The sequence below is a fragment of the Cebidichthys violaceus genome, unplaced genomic scaffold (assembly GCF_023349555.1).
Source record: "Cebidichthys violaceus isolate CVI_PGR_0920_01 unplaced genomic scaffold, fCebVio1.0.p SCAF_13, whole genome shotgun sequence".
Taxonomy (NCBI): Eukaryota; Metazoa; Chordata; class Actinopteri; order Perciformes; family Stichaeidae; genus Cebidichthys; species Cebidichthys violaceus.
The window spans coordinates 11,799,576-11,823,835 of NW_027176296.1; the positions used below are offsets into that span (position 1 = coordinate 11,799,576).

General features: G+C 42.1%; 1 protein-coding gene across 1 annotated transcript in view; it reads right to left on the reverse strand.

Annotated features, from left to right (window-relative positions):
* Positions 1 to 3,984: 3,984 nt before the first annotated feature.
* Positions 3,985 to 24,260, reverse strand: part of LOC137870453 (protein ECT2-like) — a 34,771-nt gene continuing 14,495 nt past the window's right edge. The window contains exons 14-22 of the mRNA XM_068707746.1: positions 22,263 to 22,359; positions 21,942 to 22,023; positions 20,862 to 20,940; positions 18,863 to 18,982; positions 17,231 to 17,369; positions 16,136 to 16,290; positions 14,444 to 14,551; positions 12,720 to 12,854; positions 3,985 to 5,286 (exon numbers count right to left, since the gene is read on the reverse strand). Of these exons, the coding sequence (XP_068563847.1) occupies positions 5,197 to 5,286; positions 12,720 to 12,854; positions 14,444 to 14,551; positions 16,136 to 16,290; positions 17,231 to 17,369; positions 18,863 to 18,982; positions 20,862 to 20,940; positions 21,942 to 22,023; positions 22,263 to 22,359 (1,005 nt within the window). The 3' untranslated portion in view covers positions 3,985 to 5,196. The remainder of the gene's footprint in view (positions 5,287 to 12,719; positions 12,855 to 14,443; positions 14,552 to 16,135; positions 16,291 to 17,230; positions 17,370 to 18,862; positions 18,983 to 20,861; positions 20,941 to 21,941; positions 22,024 to 22,262; positions 22,360 to 24,260) is intronic.

Below are 24,260 nucleotides of genomic sequence, written 5' to 3' on the forward strand. Positions count from 1 at the left end.
TGCTAACTATCTGTATTTTACATCGCAATGGCGGCGCATGTACATGTAGGTAGCTCCCATGAATTTTGCTAAATTATTTTATTTTCTATGACAGAATACATTCATCAACATCTGGAAAGGAAGCGTGGGAATTAAGTACAGCGGACTTTGAGACGATCACCGCCCACAGCCAACAAACCAGCCAGACCTGCTGGACCAAACGCCACCAAACTGCCCCAGGGAGGAGTGCCGAGATGGAAGCTAAGCTAACCCAGCTAGGACCTGAAGCTGATCCAGTGCTAGCAGGAGGTCGGTGACTATTGAGCACACATCTTCACAGAGACCTGGATCCATCGTGGTCCAGGATCAAGCTGCACTTGACGAGTGGACACCAGGACAGAGCGCAGGACTCCATTGGACCAGAGGAGGAGGACTCTGTGTTTACATCATGATGCTTGGTGCTCAAACACAGTCAAAGTCAATGGACAATGTTTTCCTCATCTTGAGTTTTTAATGTGAAGATGTCGGCCATATTATCTGACCAGAGAACTGTTTTTGCTGCTGCTCTTTTTGTTGATGATCCTTGTATCCTGACATTTTTGAGCTAAAAGCACCGCTGTGCATAACCCCAGCCTGACAAATGCACCTTCCTGCACCTTTCCTTCAGTACACCACAGGGTTACCTCATCCGGAAAAGTGCAATACTCACTTTCACCAAACAAACTGACGAACATCCAGATGTGTGCTGTTTGACTCCCCGAGATAGGGAAGAGATGGCTGTTACAGTGCTGCCATAACATTTCTGTTGTATGGAAAATAAAATGACTTCATTCCTTTAATTGAAGCAACAACGTGTGAGATTTGAAAATGTCTCACTTTGGTGGTAGTTTGAAAAATACAAATGGAAGGGGCGTCCTGATATCCTCATGGTGAAGGCACATAATGACATTACTCGCTCATAGATTTTCACAAGGACTGCGTCATTCACTCTAAAAACAAAAAGCATCTGAATCATTTGAAACATGTTGTAATCACGTCAACGTACACACGGAATGTCTTTAAAATGATCGTTATAGCTTGAATAATACTGAAAGAATGTCTTTCCTTGGCTTCGGGGAGAAAACGCCTCTGCTCTCAAGGTTACAGGGGGAGTGTTCTTCTGGAAAACCCCCAGATTTGCTTAAAGTTTTGGGTCATGGTTAAATAAGAGAAACTTTCACTGAAAATGAAAACTTCTCTCACAGTAGAGAACTCCTTTACATGAACGGTCCAATCTCCACACCCTCACTTTCCACTGAGGGATTTCAATGTCAAACGGCTCTCTCTTTCTACTCGTGTCTCCTCTGTGTAATCGGTTAGTAGAGGGGAAATCTATTTCTCTCACGTTCATGCAAAGAGCTTTATTTGCATGAAGACATCTTTCTCAGTTACAGTATTTAGTAAGACTGTCCGGATATTAAGTGTCGTCTTCAACTTGTTCTGGGACTGTGTCCTTCATGATGGTACCTTGGAGCCAGCAGAACCCTACCACTCCAGCCCCCCCGCTTCCTCCTTTTAGCCCGTCTCCCTTTTCGTTTCACCCCTAAACAGCCAGTCAGAGGCACTTTGAAGTGAAGGCAAAGGCAAATATGAAAAGAGCGAGTGTCCTCCGTGAAGAGGAGCCTTTTCATTGTGGCTATTCCCCAGTCTCGCCTCGCCTCGGGCCCGAATGGCACTCCACCCCAGTCGCGAGCTGGCAGCCCGGCACGTCCCGCGCTTTATCCAGGAGACACAGATTATCTTCTAATGCTTTGAAGAGGTAGCATGTGAAGAGGACAAAACAGGAGCACCTCTCTCTTCCCGGCCCGCCGCCGTGACTGAAATACCAATGTGGCTAAATTTAAAGGCTCCCTATTCAAAACACACCTTGACTCAGTGTGGGGAAGTTAATGTGATTATGGTTAAGCTGAGGGCAAGAGGACACACGGCGAAGGTCTGACTGTGCAGGTGTGTGAACGCACAGTACACAAATTAAGTGCTTTTTAAATTACAAGTCTCCATCTTAACTCCTTTTAGTCATGTCAAAGTTCAGAAAACCACTTTTGTATTCTGTGATATTTGATTTCGTACTAATTCAGCTTTATGAACATTAATGACTTACAACGCAGCACTGCAGTCTCCCTTTAAGATATGTAGTTAAATGGCAGCTGTTTTTTAATGACAAACCATCACAACCCACTTCATAACAGGCCTGATCTGTACATCTCGAGGCGTTTTCTCTCCATCTTTCCTGCCATTTCACTTCACATTCCATTATCTTGAAAAGGTAAAGCAACCATTCTGTGTGGTCCAATCTCTCCACACTCACGGACTCTGAGGGTTTAGGGCTGTCCCTCTGTCAAATCCTCGAGTGTTTGAGGGCTCTCTCGCAGACATTTTGAGCCCTTCATGAACCCTTTCCTTAAGCCTGCATTTCTGCAGACTTTGCTTGAGGGAATTACCCACAATTCATAGCATTGTGACGTTAAACCCGGGGTTATCAGTGGAAGCCGGAGACGTGAAAAAAAGCTGAAAAAGCCATTTACACAGAAACATGAAGGATTTAAGACTGGACTTTCTCACACAGCTGGTTCATTCATAAACCTTTTTTTATTTTGTTATTAAAGCTGTTTACACAAAAACGAGTCTGTAGATTATTTGACATTTCATGAGGCAAAAGCCTGGAAGACGTTCAAATCAGGGAGTAGAAAATATAAAATACCCACAAGCACATAACATGTGTTGACATCATGGTAATGTCATGTGTTGCAACAAAGTGCTGTCCCATTCATATTCATACTATCTCAAGCCCAAACATCTACCAGGTGACGTGAGTTACGTTGAAGGTTTAGGACCTTAGTGGGACACTGGGACTGGGCCTAGGACTCACACAGAGAGATGTGTGACATCAGAGATCACTTTCCTGCACTAACTCATCTTAACCACCTTCATGATCAAATTCTCATTGGCTCTGAACAAAGTCAGACCAACAATACATCAGATAAACGCTGGAATTAGTCCTGAACTAAACATCACACGCCAATAAACTTTAATATGGACACTTGAAGTATGCTCAAGTAAAGACTTGGGGGGGGGGGGGGGACTGCTTAAGAGATTTGATACTAATAATCACTGGTCCAGTCACATTTGATAAAGGGTCTGAAGTTCTCCTGGAGGGATCGATGAGTGATTGCAGTATTAGAGGACCGCCAGCCATGGTGCTGCTGCAGATTACACAAGCACTTTAAACCTGACCTAAAACTAAACACCTGCTGGTTATCAGTTCTGACTACTTGTCAGTATTTGTGCACTGGGTTTACTTTCTTCAAAGACCCCACTGACTCTGCCGGCTCAAAAGTGAATTTAAAACAGCAGCTCTGATTTATGAGTTGGAGGGAAACTGGGGAAGTGCACTTTTTTTTTTTTGTCTAGGGGGATCCAGAAACTTCTAAACCAACTCCTACATCAAATGAGCAAGAAGTACAGACGAGAACTGAGGAGCAATGATGAGATCTCTTCAAAGTAGTATGCAAATCCCAAACAGGCCTTCAAAGAGCCCAAACTCAAGGAAGCTCCAAGACTTTGTCCAGTCAAACATTTCAAGAGCCAATGAAACAGCTTTATCAGATAATTCTCTCTCTCTCTCTTCTCTCTCTCCTCTCTCTCTCTCTCTCTCTCTCTCTCTCTCTCTCTCTCTCTCTCTCTCTCTCTCTCTCTCTCTCTCTCTCTCTCTCCTCTCTCTCTCTCTCTCTCTCTCTCTCTCTCTCTCTCTCTCTCTCTCTCTCTCTCTCTCTCTCTCTCTCTCTCTCTCTCTCTCTCTCTCTCTCTCTCTCTCTCTGGAAATACGATAATTTATTTTCACACAAAAGGACTTGGTAAAATTAGTCAGCATCTCCAACAAATAAATGCAATTAAAGTTTTTATAATGTGCTGGTGATAGAAGACATTCAGCCGAGTACAAAATAAAAACAGCTTAAATACATGGTACATGTTTAAGTGCATTTAATACAGAGATGAAATAACAGGAGACAATAGAAGCTCAATGAAACAGAATGAGAGGAAAAACAGGCATGAAAGTAGAAAACAACATAAAAAGCAAGAGGAAAAAAGTATTCTTCAAGAATAAATATGAACAGTGATGCAGCGTTCCTTCTGAAACACACAGATACGCTGTAAAAAGCTCTTTTAAAAACGTGGACGGCTGCTTTTATTCAACTCAATCTCTCAAAAGTTCAAATAGAAGCTTTATAAAAGCTGGAAACTATCAGGTTTAAATGTTGAAGTGATATTATCTCAGGTGAAAAGAAGTCTACCCCACTACAATAAAACAACATTAAATGTCAGTTAACATAAAAGAGTAAAGAGAGGTCAACCTTGTAACTTTAACTAGAATATCAAACACGAGAACTGAACCACCTGCATTTGTTAAATAGAAATAGTTAATCATCGAAAATGAAATGTTAATTTACTAGAGAAAAAAAATAGCATCTATGGACAGCAAAAAGTCCCCATTCAGACCAGAGGACAGACCGGTTATAGTTATGTCTGCCAACAGTGGTAACCAACCAGGAAGCTGAATGTATTAGCACAAAGAGTGTGTGTGGGTGTGTGTGTGTGTGGTAAAGTACAAAAAAAAAAAAATCAATCGTGTTGAGATGATCCATTAACAGTATCCAACAAAAAGCAGCGCATCCTTCATTAGTTACGGGCAGAGCAAGCTTTACATTACAGAGGTGATGTCACACACATGGCCCCCAGCATGGTGCAGTACCGTCCCAGCTAGCTCCTCCAGCTAGCTCCTCCAGCTAGCTCCTAGTCTTAACTCAAGCAGTGAGCATGTTTGGAAAAGACACACCAAAGTGCTTTGTCAGATGCGCGTTCTCAGCAACAGACAGACCAGTTTTAGCTACATGCATCATATGTTGGGCATCAGGTTGATAAACAACTCCTTAATTGTGTCAATCCTTATCAGCCCAAGTCTCAGCTGTGACGCACTGACAGTAGCTGGACAATTCTTCAGTTTGTCCAAATGTGTCTTAGCAACATTTCCTCTGGAATTGAAAAGTGTGTGAGGAGCTCCAGGATGGACAAATGCCAGTTTGCCATTAATTGACAGGTAGCTTCCACGTTGGACGCGCACACCTGTTGGGTCGGGTCTTGCTGTTTAGGAGACGGAGAGATGGGAGGTGGCTGCTGGTCTCAAAAGAGGTGGGTGGTGGAACGACTGAACGTGTGGTACTTCCTCTCAAACATGGAAGGCAGGTTGACCATGGAGGGGGAGTGGTGTGCCTGCAAATAGAAAACAGAGGAACAAATGAGAACATAGCCAGTTGTATTGTTAAAGGATCACTCCGGTTTATTAAAACTGGGCTCTTATTCAAGTTCTATTGCACGTCAACTCTATGACATCACTCCTACAAGGTCCCCCGTGTTAAAAAGCATGAGCAGCCAGAAAGAGTTCAAACAAAGAACAGGTTAGTCAAACTTACTCCCACTTTGACCGAAAGTACTGACCCTGACATACCGACTGTCTACATTTTGAATGAAATGTGATGGCACTAGTGTGTACACAGAAATCCTGCGTGTGCTTACTTTTGCTTCTAGCTCCCATTAAATGGTTGAGATGACTTAACTTTCTGGTTTAAACCTGTCAATCGTCTGGCTGCTCATGTTTGTTGTAGCAATGTTACTACTGTGTTTCCAGATCTCAGAAAGTGAACCCAATGTTATAAAGTATCCTTTAAATAACAGCAGGAGGACATGGGGTTACTATTTGAAACAAGCACCAGTGCATGTGTCAATGTTAAGTGTTCACTCAGCCATTTAACTCCGTTCCATACCAGCAACCATCATCCACAGGTAGGGCCTGCGATTCCACCATGTGGAGCACACGGATGGAATGAAAATGAAAACTGTAATGTGGACGCAGTGTATAGAAATCAAGGTTTTCACAGCGCCTGAAGCGAATGAAGAGAAGAAAAGGACGCTATGTCTCAGAGTGCTTCTGTCCTCCCGCTCTGTTTCACTGAGGACAATTTTACAATTGAACATCCTGAGCAACATCCAAGCAACTAGTGTCAGTCAGAAGAATCAATCCCATCCAATGATATTCATTACATTTTGAATATTGACGTACTCAATTGTTGTAATGTTATTCATCCACCATATGATGAGACACTTTCTGATGACACAATGTGACTTCATCGTATAACACAGAATTATGAAAAAATAAATAAAATGTTATCTGGAAAAACTGTAAACGGATTAAATATGGCCATAAGAGTGTGTGTGTGTGTGTGTGTGTGTGTGTGTGTGAAGACTAAGGTTGGTTAATGTGCTCCAGCCTCATTTGAATCACTGAGTGCACAGAGACAAACGCTGTTACTAGCTTCTCTGCCTTCAAACACAAACTTTGGCACTGAACTCAACAAGATGGGCAACCTTTGCCAACACAAACACACTTCATTAGCTTTCCACCTGCTTTTACACACACACACACACACACACACACACACACACACACACACACACAACACACACACACACACACACACACACACACACACACACACACACACACACACACACACACACACACACACACACACACACACACACCAGGTGGCCTCTACAAGCATTGAGGCAGAGCCACTGTTTCTCCTGCCCTGTGTGAGCAGATGACCGGTGAATGGCGGCCCACATTACATGTTAGAGAGAAGTGCTAGAGTGCTTCACAAACACTGAGCTGAATGAATGAGCAGATTAACGGCTGCTTTCCACTGGCGGGGAGACCATGTCGACGGCAGTCCCGGTCCCAATGCAAACATATTGGACCCTCACCACACACACACCTGCCAGAACTCAGCTCGGACGCTAACGAGCTCTTGATTTGTGCGAGCGGGCATGAAAACGTCTCCATTCTGGCTTCACACACACAGATTGTCCACGCTTCCACCGATATATTACCAGCGTCATGCAGAGGTATTCTCGCTCTTAACACTTAAGTTTACCCAGAAGTGGTTTTTATTAGAGCGGATTAAAAGGGGCTGATCACAACACTGTCACAGCAGCCTTTCAGCAGCTCCACGGGCTGAACATCCAACCTGAGGGAGCAACAGGAGGAAGCTACAGTAGTCTCACTGTGTTCAGCCACTCTGCACCACAATCTGTGATGGTTAACTGCTGATTTCATTTCAGGTAACCGATTGGCTTGGGAGTTGACGATATGGCCACAGTAATGGTCCATTCGTGTATATGTATATTTATTAATAATGAAATACTAGCATACGTCTACTTTGGTGTTCTTGTGGTTATATACATGTCATTCATGGCGCTGTTAGATTGCCCTGTTAATAAAAGGTGGGTGCAGGAGAGAAAACTATTTTTGCCCTCAGTGAAAATATAGTTTTAAAAAGGCTAAACGTCAAGAAATAGAGCAGAATATTTTGTTAGATAAAACATGTTTGAACTTTGAAAAATAATTACATGAGATAATTACAGAAACGAGGACACAGCGCGTTGCTCGCTGTGTGTTTCAAAGAAAGGAGGGGGGGGGGGGTTGAGGCCAATGTTTGTCAGTTAATAATAATTATGATAATAATTCAAATGTCAACGTAGTGAATGAAGCGTCAAAGCTTCAAACTATTGGGTACAGCCCCAGGTAGCAATGACTCCAACAGCAAAAATGTCTGCTCTCGTCATCAAAAAGAACGCAAATGTGTTGTTGATTCTTTGGTTTTAATGCGAAGGAGAGCCAAAGGACGGATTAAAGGGATTCTTTTTTTTTGACAATTATTTTGTATATTGTTTTTCTTAAAGCAATATTGTCAGTGGGGGGATTTTAATAATCGCCAAAGCCAAACGTGTACTTTGATTTTGTCCCATGGAGGGGGCGGGGTTTATGACCTATCCTGCATTAGATTACAGTCATTTAGCAGACGCTTTTATCCAAAGCGACTTACAATAAGTGTATTCAACATAGGTATTCAAGAGAACTACTAGTCACCAGAAGTCATAAGTGCATCTCCTTGTTTAAACAAGCATCTAAGAGCATATTCATGTATTCATATTAGTTTGTTTTCTGTGCTGTACTTATGCTCTAACCAGAGCATAAGTACAGCACAGAAAACAAACTAATATGAATACAATAAGTGCTAAGTGGAAGGCTCAGGGTAGTACTTCTGCAACTAACCACCGAGGGGATGGAGATGTTTTTACTCATGTCGTCCATCTTTATGCACATATGTCTAAGGTTCAATCATCTGATCAGATTCCTATTAATTCTATTAATTTGAAATCCTGAGTGGGGAGAAAATATTGCGGTCATCTGGATCTGCTATCTGTTCCCGGTTCATCCATCTCGTGGCTCTAATAACCACACATCAGAGAGCTCTGTATCAAAAATGAGAGAGTAGCTGACTTTCACCTCTTTCTTATACATTATACATATTGAACATGCTGGGGCTGTTGCTTTTTTTAGAATATGAAATGTACTATTACTAATGATAATGTGCCACCCTCCTCAATCCAATCATTTTATTCTATTTTAAATAATTAAAGTAATGCAATGTTATGGTACTGTTATCAGTCAGGAGGCCTCCCATTAAGTGCTAATTTCCATTAGCAATCCTAATGCAGCAATGAATGATGCAAGACATACATCACACCCAATTAAAATCGAATGTGCTGTTATTTGTAATATTAAATTCCCCCGCTCAGTGCGGCTGACTTCATCTTCTGCCAATACTACAGTAACATGATGGATGTGGCCTGGGTTCTGGGACAGCAAAGTGTCTGGACTGAGTTTAACATCCAGAAGGATGGACACAAAACCATTGTAGACAATGGGGAGGTAGACATTTTTGGGACTATTGTCATTGTCTCAATCATGTCTACAACGTTCCCAAAGTCAGTTGAAGAAATTCTCTAGCCATGCTCATGACATTGGCTTTAGGGATGGTGTGTCTGTCTGTCTGTCTGTCCTCTTCTTTGGTCAAAACTAAAAAGTTTTCATGAGTATTTGGGTGGATTGTCCTGAAATGTGGTTCAGACATTCATGGTCCCGTCAGGATGAATTCTAATAACTTTGGTAAACCTTTAACTTCTCGTCTAGCGCCATCATCAGATAAAAAAAAATGATTTGTTCAATATGTTGGTTTATGACCAAATATGAATAGAAATCATATTGATGCTCAAAATAGGAGTAAAATGGATAATTGATTCCCTGTTCTGTTGGTTGGAATGAAAAGGCTTTTGTATGGTTCATTGTGAAATGGTTTAATGATCTCCAAACAGATAACACTCATGTGTCTGTTGGAAGCCCATGTCACAAGCATGAATAGCTTTCAGACCGGTAGAGCTCTGTCCATCTAACATGGAACGGGTTAAATGGCTGAGGTGAAGATCACAAGGGGTTCAAATGTGGGACAGATGACACGTGACCTGCCACCACAAGTGAAAGATGAGAAGTCAGCCTGGCGACCATGGATACACTAACATTGGAATTCTAGGGAGCTGTTTTTGTGTAAACTAGCCAAAACACACAAAGAGCGTAGCATCCACAATCAAAGGCATGCCTTGACATTTAGATTACTGTTGATATTATCGCCAACTGGCACTTCTATTAAATGGTAGATGGACTGTACTTGTGTCTCTCTTTTCTAGTCTTCTGGCCACTCGAAGCTCTTTAACACTACATGTCATCATTCATACACTGATGACAGGAGCTACTCCCATATTAGTCCCTTAAGTTCTTGCTGAAGTGGCTACTTAGATTAAAAACAAAGACCTCTGACTTTAACTTAGTAACACTTTTTAATGTGAATGATTAATAATCAGATCAAGCCTTTATAATGAATATGAATTTCCCCGTACTAAACAGGAATGTTTAAAACCTGACAGTAAAGTGAAATATTATTCTATAAGTGACAACATGCCTTTATAGGAGCCTTTTTCTCCTGAAGGAGAGCAGGCTTCCACCTGGACAAATCTCTTATGTCCCAGCTCTACACCAACTCAGCTCCTTTATACCCTTTTGTATACAGCCCACAATTATTGGCACCCACCTAGTGAACATGCCCAGCCACCACCATCAGTTAGTAACCCAGGTGATTCATAAGAGCAGAGCAATTCCAAATCAACCCTTAAAATCTCTGCCCTGTATACAATCTCAAATAGGGAGAAGCATTACCCCCCCCCCTTATCTAACCATTGAAGTTCAGAGTTCAGCGGAGCCTCGTTAATCTGATGCATCTTTTCAAAGGGCCTCAGCTTCTAAGGAGTTGATTTGGGAATAGAAATGCATCTGTGGCATTTGGATGTTAAAGGCCAACACAGAGTAATCAGCAGGTAATGAGGATTAATATGAAATTGAAAATGGTATTGGTGCACCCCTAGTTGAAACTAGCCCACAGTGATAGGTTTGCTCACATCAGACTCCAGGACTGAGGTTTAGAGCAGAGTCTCCCTGCGAGGACTGGTCAGGGCAGCCTTGCGTGGGTCCAAGGGGGCTTGGGGATCCCTGTAGGACTCAGAAAAGGTCCTGCCTTTGACATTAACAGGCTGAGTAGCCAGGAACCTTGGCTGGAACCCCACTGAGGGTAGGTGTCTGGACACGTGCTGGCTAGATTTTGGTTGGGAGTTTTTTGAGTTGAGCTGAATGAAGTTTCGGACAGCTGGAATCGAGGTGGAAAGGGTTGAAGTGGTGGACTGTTGAGAGGTGTCGGGGCCTGAATGAGCTGGTGCTGGTTGGGACAATAGTGGAGCATGAAGGATGGACTTGGGGTCTTGGGTGCTAGGGCAATAGAAGGGGCGGAGGCTTTCGTTAAACTCGGGGGCAGGGTTTGGGGGTGGGCTGCTGGGGGTGCGTATACAGACGGGGACCCTGGCTCTGACTAGAGGATGGTCCAGAGAGTTAGAGCGCTGCACCACAGCACTGCTCTTGGCAGAATCACTCAAACTGAACGTTGAGGCAGAGCGAGACATCTAGAGCACATAACAGAGGGGAGACACACATGGAACATTTACATATCATGAAACCAAACCTGAAAAACAAGATGAGACAGGCAGAGAATAGAGATGCTGAAACAGAACTCAAGGAGAGAGCATAACCTCAGAAGGTAAAACCAAAGACAGAAACAGATGAAAGACTATATAAGGCTGTGTATCACATGAAGAAAGTTAGAAATGTTAGGAGTTAAGTTTAAGCAGAGCAAGAAAGACATCTGCAGGGGAACATTTAAAATTGCATACCTTGACAGACTGTAGTTTTAAAAATACATTGCACAACAGCCTTCACTGTTAAATTGATAAACACAGGTTCAAAAGAAAGCTGTGTAGCACAGCTAGCGTGTAGCACAGCTAGCGTGTGAAACATCTACTGTGTGGCACACAGCATCTACTGTGTGGGAGCTAGTCCTGGATGCTGCTATATCTGAGTGTAGGCTAATGTGTCCTGCTCTACTGGATTTGAGTAGGGGTGACCTGATCATGTTTCTATTCTATTTTCCTACAGTAGCACAGTGCACACTTCAAGTAGATTTAAAGTTATTCAAATCAATACAATGTTTATGCTTGACAATTGAATAGCTCTGCATTGCATAAAAAAACCTGTGTGACAGTTGACATGAAACAAAAGATCAGGCTCAATAAAGATAAAGTTATAATTGCCTTTAACGGACCAGTACACATCTTTGAGATCCGATCATCCTGAGTTTATACTCCAGCAACCTTAGTCAAACTTGTTGTCCCCTCCATGGATCATCCACTGGTGAGGAGGTCTTTTACCATGACATGTCTATAGCTGTCGAGATATATTTCATAGCTCTGTCCTCATTAGCCAAATGGTCTCAGCAGCCACATTAACTTTCCCTTTCTTTAGATGCAGTAGTTGTTGCTGAGACTCACCTGCTCTGTTTGTATTAAAGGAAGTGCCAACAGTGAAAAAGGATAAAGCACACTCTGCTGCCAGTGTTAACGAGGAATCACCTGAAGCCACATTAAAGACCTTTGCATTCTACACAGCAAACTATTATATGCTAATCTACGAAATGAGTTTGAGTCACGGACCAGTTTATACATTAATATATATCAATATTGATCATCATTATAAATTGAAATCCTTGTGTCATTGGAAACAAGGTAACGAGTAAGATAAGTGACTAACAAAAGTGTGTAAGCGGTGGGAATAATGTGGGAATTAGATTTCTTTTTCTTTAACTTCTACATTTCTCCTCTTCTTCACACCCACTTGTTTAATGAAAATAGAGTATCATGAAATGAGTCATTCTAACACTGGCTATAACACAACATGTGTAGGAAAATAAGTATGTAACTACTGAAATAGCAATCTTGCAAAAGAGCAGAAAAAGTTCCTGCACTTTTAGGAGCAGAAGGCTCTTTTCCTGCTTTTTAAATCAAGCTCGATCAAAACAACCGACACCGATTGAAAGCTGCTCCATCATGGATTGATGGAGAGATCAATTGTCTGGTTCTCAAAGGGAGGAAGAGATGGACAGAGAAGAAAAGAAATGAGGAACAGATGGAAAGGTAGATGGACAGAGACACATCCCAGTATTAATTGTGTTATGCTGTTGATATAAAAGAGACAGGAGTAGACACATTTTTAAATTCAGGAAATGTATTTTCTGAAGTAAGTAAACCAAAACTTATATAAGAGAGCATCATGTCCTTTTCCCCACCAAATATGAACAAAAAAGACTTACAGCCAGCGTGGCGCTGCTGCCGAGACGGTTTTCACAACTCAGCCTCTGGTTTTTCTCATCTGGAGTACTGTTGGCCATGAATGCCCTCTGGATCACACGCTTCGGGGTCTTGGTGAAGGAAAAGGCCCTGGTAACCTAGCGCACACACACACACACACACACACACACACACACACACACACACACACACACACACACACACACACACACACACACACACACACACACACACACACACACACACACACACACAATCTTAGCAATGGATTGACTGGGATCAGCCACTTCGTTTTGAGTATCTTAGTATCCGTCACAGCTGAGGATAATTATACAACCTGTTCTTTATTCGTCCCAAACACAGTCACATGCACATCACCTGCAGTGCTTATTGGCAGAGGACCATCTGTACTAGACATTACGTGGTCTGAACAACAAAGGTAACAGCTTTCATTAACAACGTACTTTTGATTTATTATAAGGGTAATGTGCCCAATGATAATTACAATATAAAAACATCCAAAGATACCCATGTCAAAAGACGTATTCCTATATAGTTTAGCAGCAGCAGGCTGGTACTTCATTTGGTAATGCTTAGAACTCAGATACAACGTTCATGTAAGGATGGGACGCATATACGTTCAGACGAATGGACATTCAAGCAGACCAGCTGGAAACATAATGACAAAATGAAAATCAGGAATGAAAATCGCTGTCATACCAAATCCTGACACTTCGTACTGACCGCTTAAGTGGAAAAGTGCTAAAAGATGAGACCGGCAGAAAAGCCAGGGAGCACTGTAATCTAAAAAGAGTTTCAGCTGCTATCTTAGCTTCCAAAAAGTGAATAGCCTTTGTGACAGCTCGTGAGAAGGATCAGCATCTGACAAGCAATATTTTTTTATAAGCGCCCAAACATTTTGCCATTAGCAGTTCTATAATGTGCTGTTATCTGTTAAAGGAGTAGTCTCGTATATAATGAATACATGCAAACCTATTTCTTGAAGCTGTTGACCTCTGCATATGTGGCTATGTTTAACTGTGAATGAGGAAAGAAACTTTGTAGCACCAAGAAAGAGAGAATTGCTCGACTGACAGTCTGCCCCGTAGCCCTTCTTTAATCTGCTAACCTTCACTGCTCTCAGTTGCTCCCTCAAATGCGTCTGCTTTAGAGTCAGATAAACTATTTTTTCCAAGCACCGATGACAACGTCGCATATCTTTTATCTGCTTGTTCCAAAGATTCTTTCAGGCAGTATGATGCTTATATTCAGTTAAATATTTAAATCCTTCAGCTGCCCTGTCTGGATGAGCTGGAAAGAGCAGCTAAGAAAAATCTCAGGCAGACTTCAATCCCAGCCCAGAAACACATCAAAGGGAAGAGTCTGCACCGGATGTCTTGTGCCTAATTCCATTCATGTTTCTGTGTAACATAGCAGGAAATAATTTAAGTAGTCCTGTCAGTCTGAAACCGGGCCGTACCTGAATGAGGACACCCGGGTCGACTTCAGGTCACGTGCCTCTCTTGTGTGGCTGCTGACAGCTCTGTTAGCTGAGGAGCCAATCACACGGGACGGCAGGAGTGCACCAACATCTGGTTAAAAACTAGTTTCGCTGACTTCACTGCATTCAGCAGTCTGAACAACACCAGGCTGCTCCAAGTGTATGTTACCGTGACCCACCACTGGAAGAGGTGCAGCTGGGCATGTTCATGATGGGAAACCTTACCTTTTTAGAGGTCTTCTTGATGGCCCTGGAAGCTTTGCTCAGGGTGCTGTCCATATCCTTGGTGCTGACCTGTAGTGAGTCTGGGTCTGTGCACTGAATCAGGTCTTCCTGGTTACCAGACGAGAAAAAAGAATAAATCATGACCTGAAGTGTGCAATTCACACAATCAATGCTGATAGATACTTTACGTTTTGTGGTAGGACACACACACACACACACACACACACACACACACACACACACACACACACACACACACACACACACACACACACACTCCGTATTTCTCTCCCGCCCTCACCCTGCACTGAGCTTGTTAACAAGCAGGGCTCTATCTCGTTGGTATTCACATCGTAGCGCTGACCCAGTGAAAACAGCATTAAGAATGCAGCTGCGAGGTGGCAGGCTGAACAGAGGGCAAGATCGCCCCCTGCTGCCTGCTCTGCTAAATAGAGCATACAGCTTCACCTCCATAACTTTCCTGTGGACTCATAATCATCACGCCTAATCAGCTCATAACAAGTTGGTTTTCCAAAATCTCCCCTAACCATTACAGTTGGGGGTGTTCTGTTTTTGTTCATCATGAAAAATATCATGAAAAGAATAAAACCAACTAGGAACTGGTAGAACTAACGAGTATTGTCTGTATTCCTCTGTGTTTCATGTTGTTCAATGCTATAAAAAGCACATCAATGAGCCACACTGCTGCACTGTTCATTACCGTGGACACACACTAGATTATTTAAAAATGAATTTCAATCCAATTCATCAATTGCTTTTGGAATTACTCGCTAGAGCACCAGATGTGTATTAATTCACAGCTGAAAATAGTCCCCAAGAAATGCACTATTCCTGTATGAGTAAATCTGTCTGTCTTGAAATTGCCGGTCAACCCTCATCTACCTGCATGCACGTCTTTTATTGTTGTTTAGCTGTGTCTGATTTCTATATTTCTCAAACTCTCATGCTTTTATGTTTTGTGCCTCTGACATGGATGTTTTTTAGTGTCTAATAATGCAGCATAATATTGCAATCCTATATTCTGTTTTTAGGTTTACTTTGTAACATCTGACTTGGGACTACAGATGAAAAATAGCCTCTTGGCTAACTCTGGCGCATTTATAGCCATGTTTTTATTAATGTGCACTGTCTCTTATCAAATAAACCAATAAACCAATAAAGAAATAAGTGCCGTGTGTGACGATGAGTAAGCAGTCAGCAGTAACGTTGCGGCTGTGAACGTAGCAGTGCAGTGTGTACAGTTGATTTCTCTTATTAATAATTATTAAAATTAAAAATGTTCGGGAGTTCTTTCCAATTGACTCTTTGTCAAGTCGGAGGCCCAAATGTCAATTAAACATTAAGTTTCCTCCTCCACGCATGTGCTACTCATTTTGTTTGATCTGGCTCTGACAACAGCCGGCCAGAACTTCCTGTTATGGTCCAACACTAGAAACAAACTGAACCATGGTCTTTTTGGTTTGGATCACCAGAAAAGTCTGAAGTTCAGGACCGAGGTAGGTGTGGAAGGGCTTTTAGACTGGACCGATTTGTTTTTGGAGAGGAAAAGGCTCTTCAGAGTAAACTGCTGTTGAAGATTACAGAGCTATCACAGCTTCCTTCCCTGGCTGCCACTCTGTCAAACAAGCCATTATCTTCTCTTTGTGTGTCTGTGTGTGCGCAGCTTCTCACCGCATCAGCCTTGCAGATGGTGTTGGCGACATGGCGGCACAGAGTTCGCAGCCAGGCGCTTTTAACCGTTTCCTCCCCGGCCAGTTGGAAGCTGAACAACAGGTTCTCCTGTTCAGTTGGAGGGCGAACCACCAAGGCGAATGCATTCACACACTCTGAAGGGAGGCAGTGAGAGAGCGAGAGAAGGACAGACAGTGATGGAGAGAGAGAGAGAGACAATAATGAACAGTGGCAAAATGAAAGGAGGAAGAAAATTGTCCAGTGAAGAGATTGAAATGAAGAGAATGAGACAGAAAAGGATGAGGATGGTCGAGGAAGAGCATTGGACGGGAAGAACAGGAAGAGAAACAAATGGAAAGATAAGAGCAGACGTGGAAAAAGTGGAAGAAAAAAACAAAAACATGCAAGACAAATTCAGTGCTCCATCCAAACTGCATGAAGATCAATCATCACTGTTCCCTGTGTAAAGATAGCATTTGTCAGAGAACGTTGTGTTCTCACATGAAACTACAGGGGTAGACAAAATAAAGGAAGTGCCAAATTATGTAAGAAACAATTGCTGTTGGATCCCCTGCACTTGTCAGTGTGTCATACTAATGTGGGATCTTGGAGCTTTTTTCCTCTCTCAGCAGGAAAAACTGTGGAGATAATGTTTTAATGATATCCAACACTGCTGATGAAGAAGGCCTGAGAGAGATGGGAATCGGTGAGTATGGTGTCATCTCTGCCTCACATTTGAGAACAGGAAGCATTACGTGTATAATTAAAGGTTCTCTATAAAGATATCCAGAACAGCGAACTATGAAGATATAGTGTAGTAGTAACCTGAGCAGAGAATAAAGTCACTGCCCCTCTGTGTCATTGTTGTAATCGGAGCTTCTCTGTACATAGCCGGCCTTTTAGTGCACGTGAGTCACTCGTTTAAGCATTGCGCTATAATAATAGGGACACTCCAAAATACACTGATTTGAGTGGTACAACACAAGGGAGTGCAGATAGAGAGGGAGCCATAAAACACCCTCAAATGAAATGCAGATGAAGTGATAAGCAGTAGCCTCATTAGTTTACAGTGTGTGCATGCTGTCGCTGTGTTACCTTCTGTGTCCTGCAGGTCCAGCACTCTGCGGATCTGGGACAGCGGCATCAGTGCGATGTGTTTGAGCGGAGGCGGTGGTCTCGTCTGTCCCAGCGGACTCTTAAATGTATTGATCACCTTGTGTCGCTTCCTCGCGATCTGCAGACGCACACACACCAGAAAAGATGCACAAAATAGACAGCCACTTTGGAGGGGAATGGGGAGAATGGCAACTTGTGTGTGTGTGTGTGTGTGTGTGTGTGTGTGTGTGTGTGTGTGTGTGGTTGCGATTTAGAATTGAGTGTGTGTGCATTTTGCAGTGTGTGGGTGAAGCCGCTATCGGTTATTTGGCAATAAATCAATGAGGCCTTCATAGAGGTAAACGATGCAACTCATTAATGCCACATTAATTAGATGCTGAGAGAGAGGAGGTAGGGAGCGAGAGCGAGAGAGAGATAGGGGAGAAGACGAAATAGGACACTACACCGTAGGTCATTGTTATTTTGGCAGTGTGAGTGAAGAGGGGGAGAGTCGTTATATGAATGCAAGAGTAATCAATGATGTGAGATGGAGAGGAGTAGTGAGGCCACCCACTCAAACACCACATTCACTCATTATACATCCAGGACTACATGGAGGAACAGCAGGAATCCATGCACACGCACACACACACACACACACACACACACACACACACACACACACACACACACACACACACACACACACACACACACACACACACACACCCTCTCTTTCCATTCGTGCGCTGCTTCTTTGCTAATTAACTGATGGTGGCAGCAATGATAGACTGCACACAGGGATTGATCACCTTTTCAATGTTGCTACTCTGCAAAAGGCCCCCCTTCTTGTATTCAACGCTGCGTGTGCACATGAATCTCAGCATGTGTTTAAGAACATGCTGAGAGCCATGCTGCGTCTCGCTTAACGAACAAGGTACACAGGAACGGTATTTATGCTTACATCATTGGTCAAATGGTATCAAGAGTTGAAAGTGGTGAAAATAGAAAGCACTCTCTACGCATTGTAACTACGTTTCCTAAATTATTAAATTTGTATCACATTTATAACTGCCCCTTTGTGTCTTTCACATTGTTTTAATAAAAATACAAAATCTGTTGCTAAAATGACTTTCAATTATTTTTAGCCTCCATCTCTCTGCATCCAACAATCCAGGATGCAGCAGAATATTGGATATGAATGAATGGTGGGGAGGGTGTGCATTTATACTGAGAACTACTCCTTTCAATTACATTTCTTAAAGATGGTGTAATAAAAGTGACAGTACATGTAATTTACTATGTCAAAAAGGTGGATTTAGAGTTAAATTACTCTGTTAATTAAAGTGAATTGTGGATAAGTGTGAAATAATTGAGTAGTTTGAAATGAATGACCATTTTAAACGTTGGTGTGACTGAGGTCTTTAAAAAGGAAAATTAAGATTTCACGATTACAGTTGAAGGCAGATAAAGATTCAAGTATGGAGTTAATAGACTTGAAGAGTTCAAGATAGTCCAAATCTAATCTGAAGTTTTACCTCCAGCCCTGGCCTATGGTAAAACAGGTCAACTAGGTGTGAACTTTTTGAGATAGTGAGATAGTCAAACTTGGCGTTTTGTGTGTATTCTCACCTCAAGGCAGTCGTTGAAGAGGAAGAGTGTGACATGTTCTCCACGGTCACAAGGCTGGTCTCCCAGGGCGATTGTTTCTACCCGGTGAACCAGAGTGCGATGGGACGACAGCAAGTTGGCCTGCAGAGAAGACAAAGCACAGAAAGTAAACGAGATGTTTGAGGAATGAAAGAAGATGAGGTTATATAAGATAAAAGAAAGACGTTAACTGTGACCATGGTGACGACGACAGCCAGTAGCTACATCTATGACTGAAATACACTAATCCACATGGGAAAAGGAAGCGCGAGGACTGGATTAAGGGCAGGAGACTTTGAGACAATTACCGGCAAAACATCTTCCACCCACACCAAAACGCCACCAAAAGCTGTGCTACAGCCACAGGAAGAGAGGCAGGAGCTAAGCTAACCCAGCTTGGACCTAAGGCTACTCCACTACCCAGCCTGCTCCTGGGCTAATGTCAAGATACAGGAAAATGAAATGGATGAAATAAGGTTGGGGAATCAGAGACTGTTGGTGCTACATCTTTACAGCTACATCATAACATCCTTGATGAAGCTGTTGTACTACAGGAGCTTTGTGGGGTCATCAGCACAGTATTTTTTACTGTAGCAGGAGACCTCAGATATGTTTCATCTGAATTCCATCAGCAGGTCCACATGTCCGCCAGAGGAAACAATACACTGGACCATGCTTACACAAACACATCACATGTCTCTGCTTGTCTTGCCAACGTACTCCCAGCTGATTAAACAGGCCAAGCCATCAGAACAAAAAGTGTTCCAGTGTCAACAGATGAAGCTACAGCAGCTTTACTGGACTGTTCCGAGTGCACAGACATGCCGTCACCAAAGAAAACCATAACAACCTTTAGGAATATACACCAGTGACATCATACGTCAGCAGATGTGTTGATGGTGTGGTGATCACAAAGACAATAAAATCATTCCCCAACCAGTAAGCCTGGATGATAGAGAGGTGAGGGCCCTTTACGGTGACAAAAACAGCTGCCTTTCGGCAGACAGCTAGCGTCTGCCCCGCCACCAATGGACCGGCCACTGTCAGTACACAACAACAGATGTGAGAAGAATCCTGATGAGAGTGAATATGAGTAAAGCTGCTGGGCCTGATCACATCCCTGTGTACTCAGAAGATGTACCCACCAGCAAACTGATGTCATCACTGACATCTTTACTGTCACAGGAGAGTGTGTCTCATCGAAAGAAGGACCGCCCTGTGGCACTCACCCCCATGCTGATGAAGTGCTGTGAGAAACTGGTTCTTCAAAAACAACGTCCCAGCCAGCCTGGACCCTCACCAGTGTGCACACAGAGCCAACAGATCCACAGAGGATAGCAGCAGACTACACAGCAGCGTCTCTCCTCAGGCAGAGACTCCATCAAGATGTTGGTTTTCTCATTAGCATAACGGGACTACATTGTCACTTTGTTGTGCAACCCGATACAATTGGGTACAATTGACAATAAATGAACCTAGCAACCTTGTAAACTAACAGCCAAGACTGAAGACAAAGAGGCACACATAGGAGGAGACGGGATAACGGCAACGCTTTGGAAGGTAGACGGGGAGGTTGTGGAGAAAAGGAGAAAGATAGTTGGTTTGTTTCAGGCCTAACCGAAGGTTGAGTCTTTCCTAAATAAAATAAAAAAATAAATAAAATATAAATCATTTCTACATATCATTATTAGATTATGAAATACCACAATATCCAAAACGGTAGAAATATTTCACTCTTCTCTAATGCTCACACATCCATATTGTATAAGAAACCAGTAATGTCTCCCAAATCAACAAGTTCATTGATGAATGGTTGATATCTGGTACAAAACATCATAGTGTCACTGTCTGGGCATGTCAAATACACTTGCACATCTTACTATGGTTTGACTGACTTGTACACTGTCCCCATTGGATCCATTTTATTGCAGTTGGTCAACACAACCACAGACATTCAAACAGCAGCAATCCTCAAACTTACAGGACAGTCAACCACTTCATAAACAACATCAAAGATCTGCTTCTGGCCTTCGGTCCTCCTCTTGTCCTCGTTGATGTGACTAGTGGGAGCAAAGGGAGAAGCAAAGGATGTTATGTTTCATCTCATCTGGTACTGAAACTATGAACCAAGAAATCCATTAGTTGACCAACAGAAAAACGCCAATCACTCAAAATTCACCACGGATGTTTACTTAAACATTGTCGACAAGGAAAATAATCATTAGATGCAGCTCTACTTCTGGTTATTAAAACAATGGGATTAACAGACAAAATATTATTCACACAAAGGTTGATCTCTGTCTGTATTTTAAGTCACCCTCACACTTAATATTTTGGATTTGCTTACTAATTAAAATGATTTATTTTTATCATGTTCAACATATGTCTGTTTTTAATTTTGTATTGAAAACAGAACAAAAATTAAAATAGATAAACATTTCACTGGAGTAAACAGACGCAGAGAGGCGTAAGGTGGCGTTCAGGCACACATGATCATAAACGCCAGCTGGTGATTAAAAACTATATTAAAACATGGAACGGCAGGTCCTCTCTCCATGTTTATGATTGATATTGGAAGCATGATGGAAGCAGCACCACCACATTGCCGCTGAATTACAAAAATCCACCAACTGATGCGTTTGTCTCCATGGAACACACTATTTTCTAACAGAGTTTTGTCGGGAGCTGGAGGGGGGTTAGTTCTCTAAGCAGGATATATTTCTATATAGAGTGAATGCAAAGTAGAGCAGCAGGTATCACCTCCCTGATATACAGGGAACCATGCATTCAATTTGGAAAATGTAAATCATTTAGGTGATACAATTATTTACTGTAGAACTATTTTATTATAGACTATAATTGCAAATTTTGCACTGAAATACCAAGCAGTCAGGTATGTCATGAATCTTCCATCAAAGTCACTTGTTTCTCGCTAGATCTTGGCTTAACAACAGTCAGTTATTACACATTGAACCCACATAACGCTGGAGTGGAGAGAGTTCACATGAGGTGTTGGAAATGATCAAACATCATCACAAAAGAAGAGGTCACGCCAACTCACGTCATGACTTCTTTCAGAGACTCAATTGCTTTCTCCAGCGTTATCTTGTCTGGGTTGTCCTCCGACGTATGCTTCTTTATGTCTGATGAAACGGTGGAAGAAATGGAATGTTTGGTAAAAAAGTAGACGGACAGGATGAGATGTGGAGAAAGGAGTAGAAAGGAGAAATTACAGACGGGTATCAACAGGAGATAATAGAGGAAGGAGACAGGTATGAAAGGGGAAAGATAAGGAGCCAAAGACAATCAACCACGTAATTAGCATACTTTATTTTTCTCAACTCTTAACACAGGTGTGTGTGTGTGTGTGTGTGAGAGATACCGTTAAGGAGAAGGGCCACACTGGGCAGTCTCTGAACAGGTCTGATGAGCAGCTCCACCAGCGTCTGCCTGCCACACTCTGGCTTACTCTGGTTGATCTGCAGAATGCAAGCATTAGTGTGTGTGTGTGTGTGTGTGTGTGTGTGTGTGTGTGTGTGTGTGTGTGTGTTTGTGTTAGCGTGTGTGTTTGTGTTAGCGTGTCGCTAACACAAACACTGATTTGGACACAAAGGTTTGCACTGCATGTCAACCACCAACAAAACGAAGGTGGATTCGCTCAAATCCATCGGTATTTTTTTTAAAACAAAAAGTGATACTACTTTGTGCACTTTTAAATCTGTAACACACATTAAAAAAAAAAGGCAGTCTATGATTCATGATACATTTATTACTGTAAACCTGCAGCAGGTCAGTAACCTTCATTTTATACATTACAAACATATTTGAACTGTAGTAGTGATACAAAATACTGCTTCAGTTTCTCCAGCAAAGTGTCCAACTGTCAAATACTCAGTGGTTGAAATCCACATATTTAGACTTCTGAGCCCTTCTTAGTGTGGATTGAGTGGCAACGTTCTAAAGAGGAGGATTTATGGCTCTGTGTAATGATCTCTCCTTCCATCCCATCGTTCTGCTGTCACAGTGCCAAGGCCCAAGTCCTTTCTTTCCCAGAGGACGATATTTTAATAAAGAAATTAAGAATTAATAATAGTGCTACTACTGTCGCTTTCACTGGTTGAAATGTCAAATGTTGGTGGCGTAAATCTCTACTTAAGGTGATTTCCGCTTGTAACTTGACGGCAGGTCTGTGTGCTCTCTGCTGGACGGCATCTGTAGCCAAAGATATGGATAGATCATATGCTGAGGAACTTTATTTCTATCGTCACATGCAAACAAATGCATACATGACATTTGACATCTGCATTTAACCCATCCTCAGCATTAGGGATGCTGTGAATCGCCCGGGAGCCACTTGGGGCTCAGTGCGTCGCTAAAGCACACATGAACACAAGGACAGATCGAACGCCTCGTGGTGTGAGGAGGACCTAATCTACCTACTGAGCAGAGAGGTTTCTCTAATACCCAATCCTGATCATGGAAACCCGCTTTCTCATTCACTTAACATTCAAGAAATCTCTTACCCTGTGGTGCCTGTAAAGGCACTGCGCTTTCCAATAGCAGCACACCAAGAAGAACCAAGATAATGATTCATATAGAGCAGGGCTATTCAGTTAAATCCAGTTAGAGAAATTAAATAAAGTACAATTCAATACGATTTCTGCAATATTTACTGTCAGTTTTCACACTGAACTGGAGGGATTATAAATAATTAATCATCCAATAATAAAAATGTTTTCTCAAGCCAAGTAAAATGAGTACTTCATTTAAAAATAAAATACATAACTAAGAAAAATAGGCATCTTAAAGTTAAGTGCTTAATCTTAGAAACATAAAATAAAAAGTGTGCACGAGTTTCTTTTTGTTAACTCCCTTTCACATCTTAACAACTGAACAGCTTCTTTTCTCTTCCATCCCACTGCACCACGGCCTCTTGTTCAGGGAGAGGTGAGCTCGTCCTACCAGGATTTCACATTGAACTGGAGGTATTATAAATAATACATTGTGAATGTGAACTCAAGCTAACAAAAAGTATAAAAAAGATACTTTTTCTAAAATGAAACACTTTATTATTTTACTTAAAATGATAAAAGAACAGTTATTTATTGTTATGGTATTTATTATGTATAATCCTCCAGTGAAATGTGCAAAAACTGACAATACTGTAAATTGCAATTGTCTTTTATTTATTTGACAGCGAGTCATTTTAAATTTTTATCAAAAGATAATGGCGTGTGTCAACTCGCCGTCTGTGAGAAGAGAAAGCACAATGCTCAGCTCCTACCTGTGTATCGCTATTTTGGAAAATGAGTATTGAAACCGTTTCAAATGTTCAGTATTGATATGTATCAATACATCGATACTTTATAATCTTTGTTTC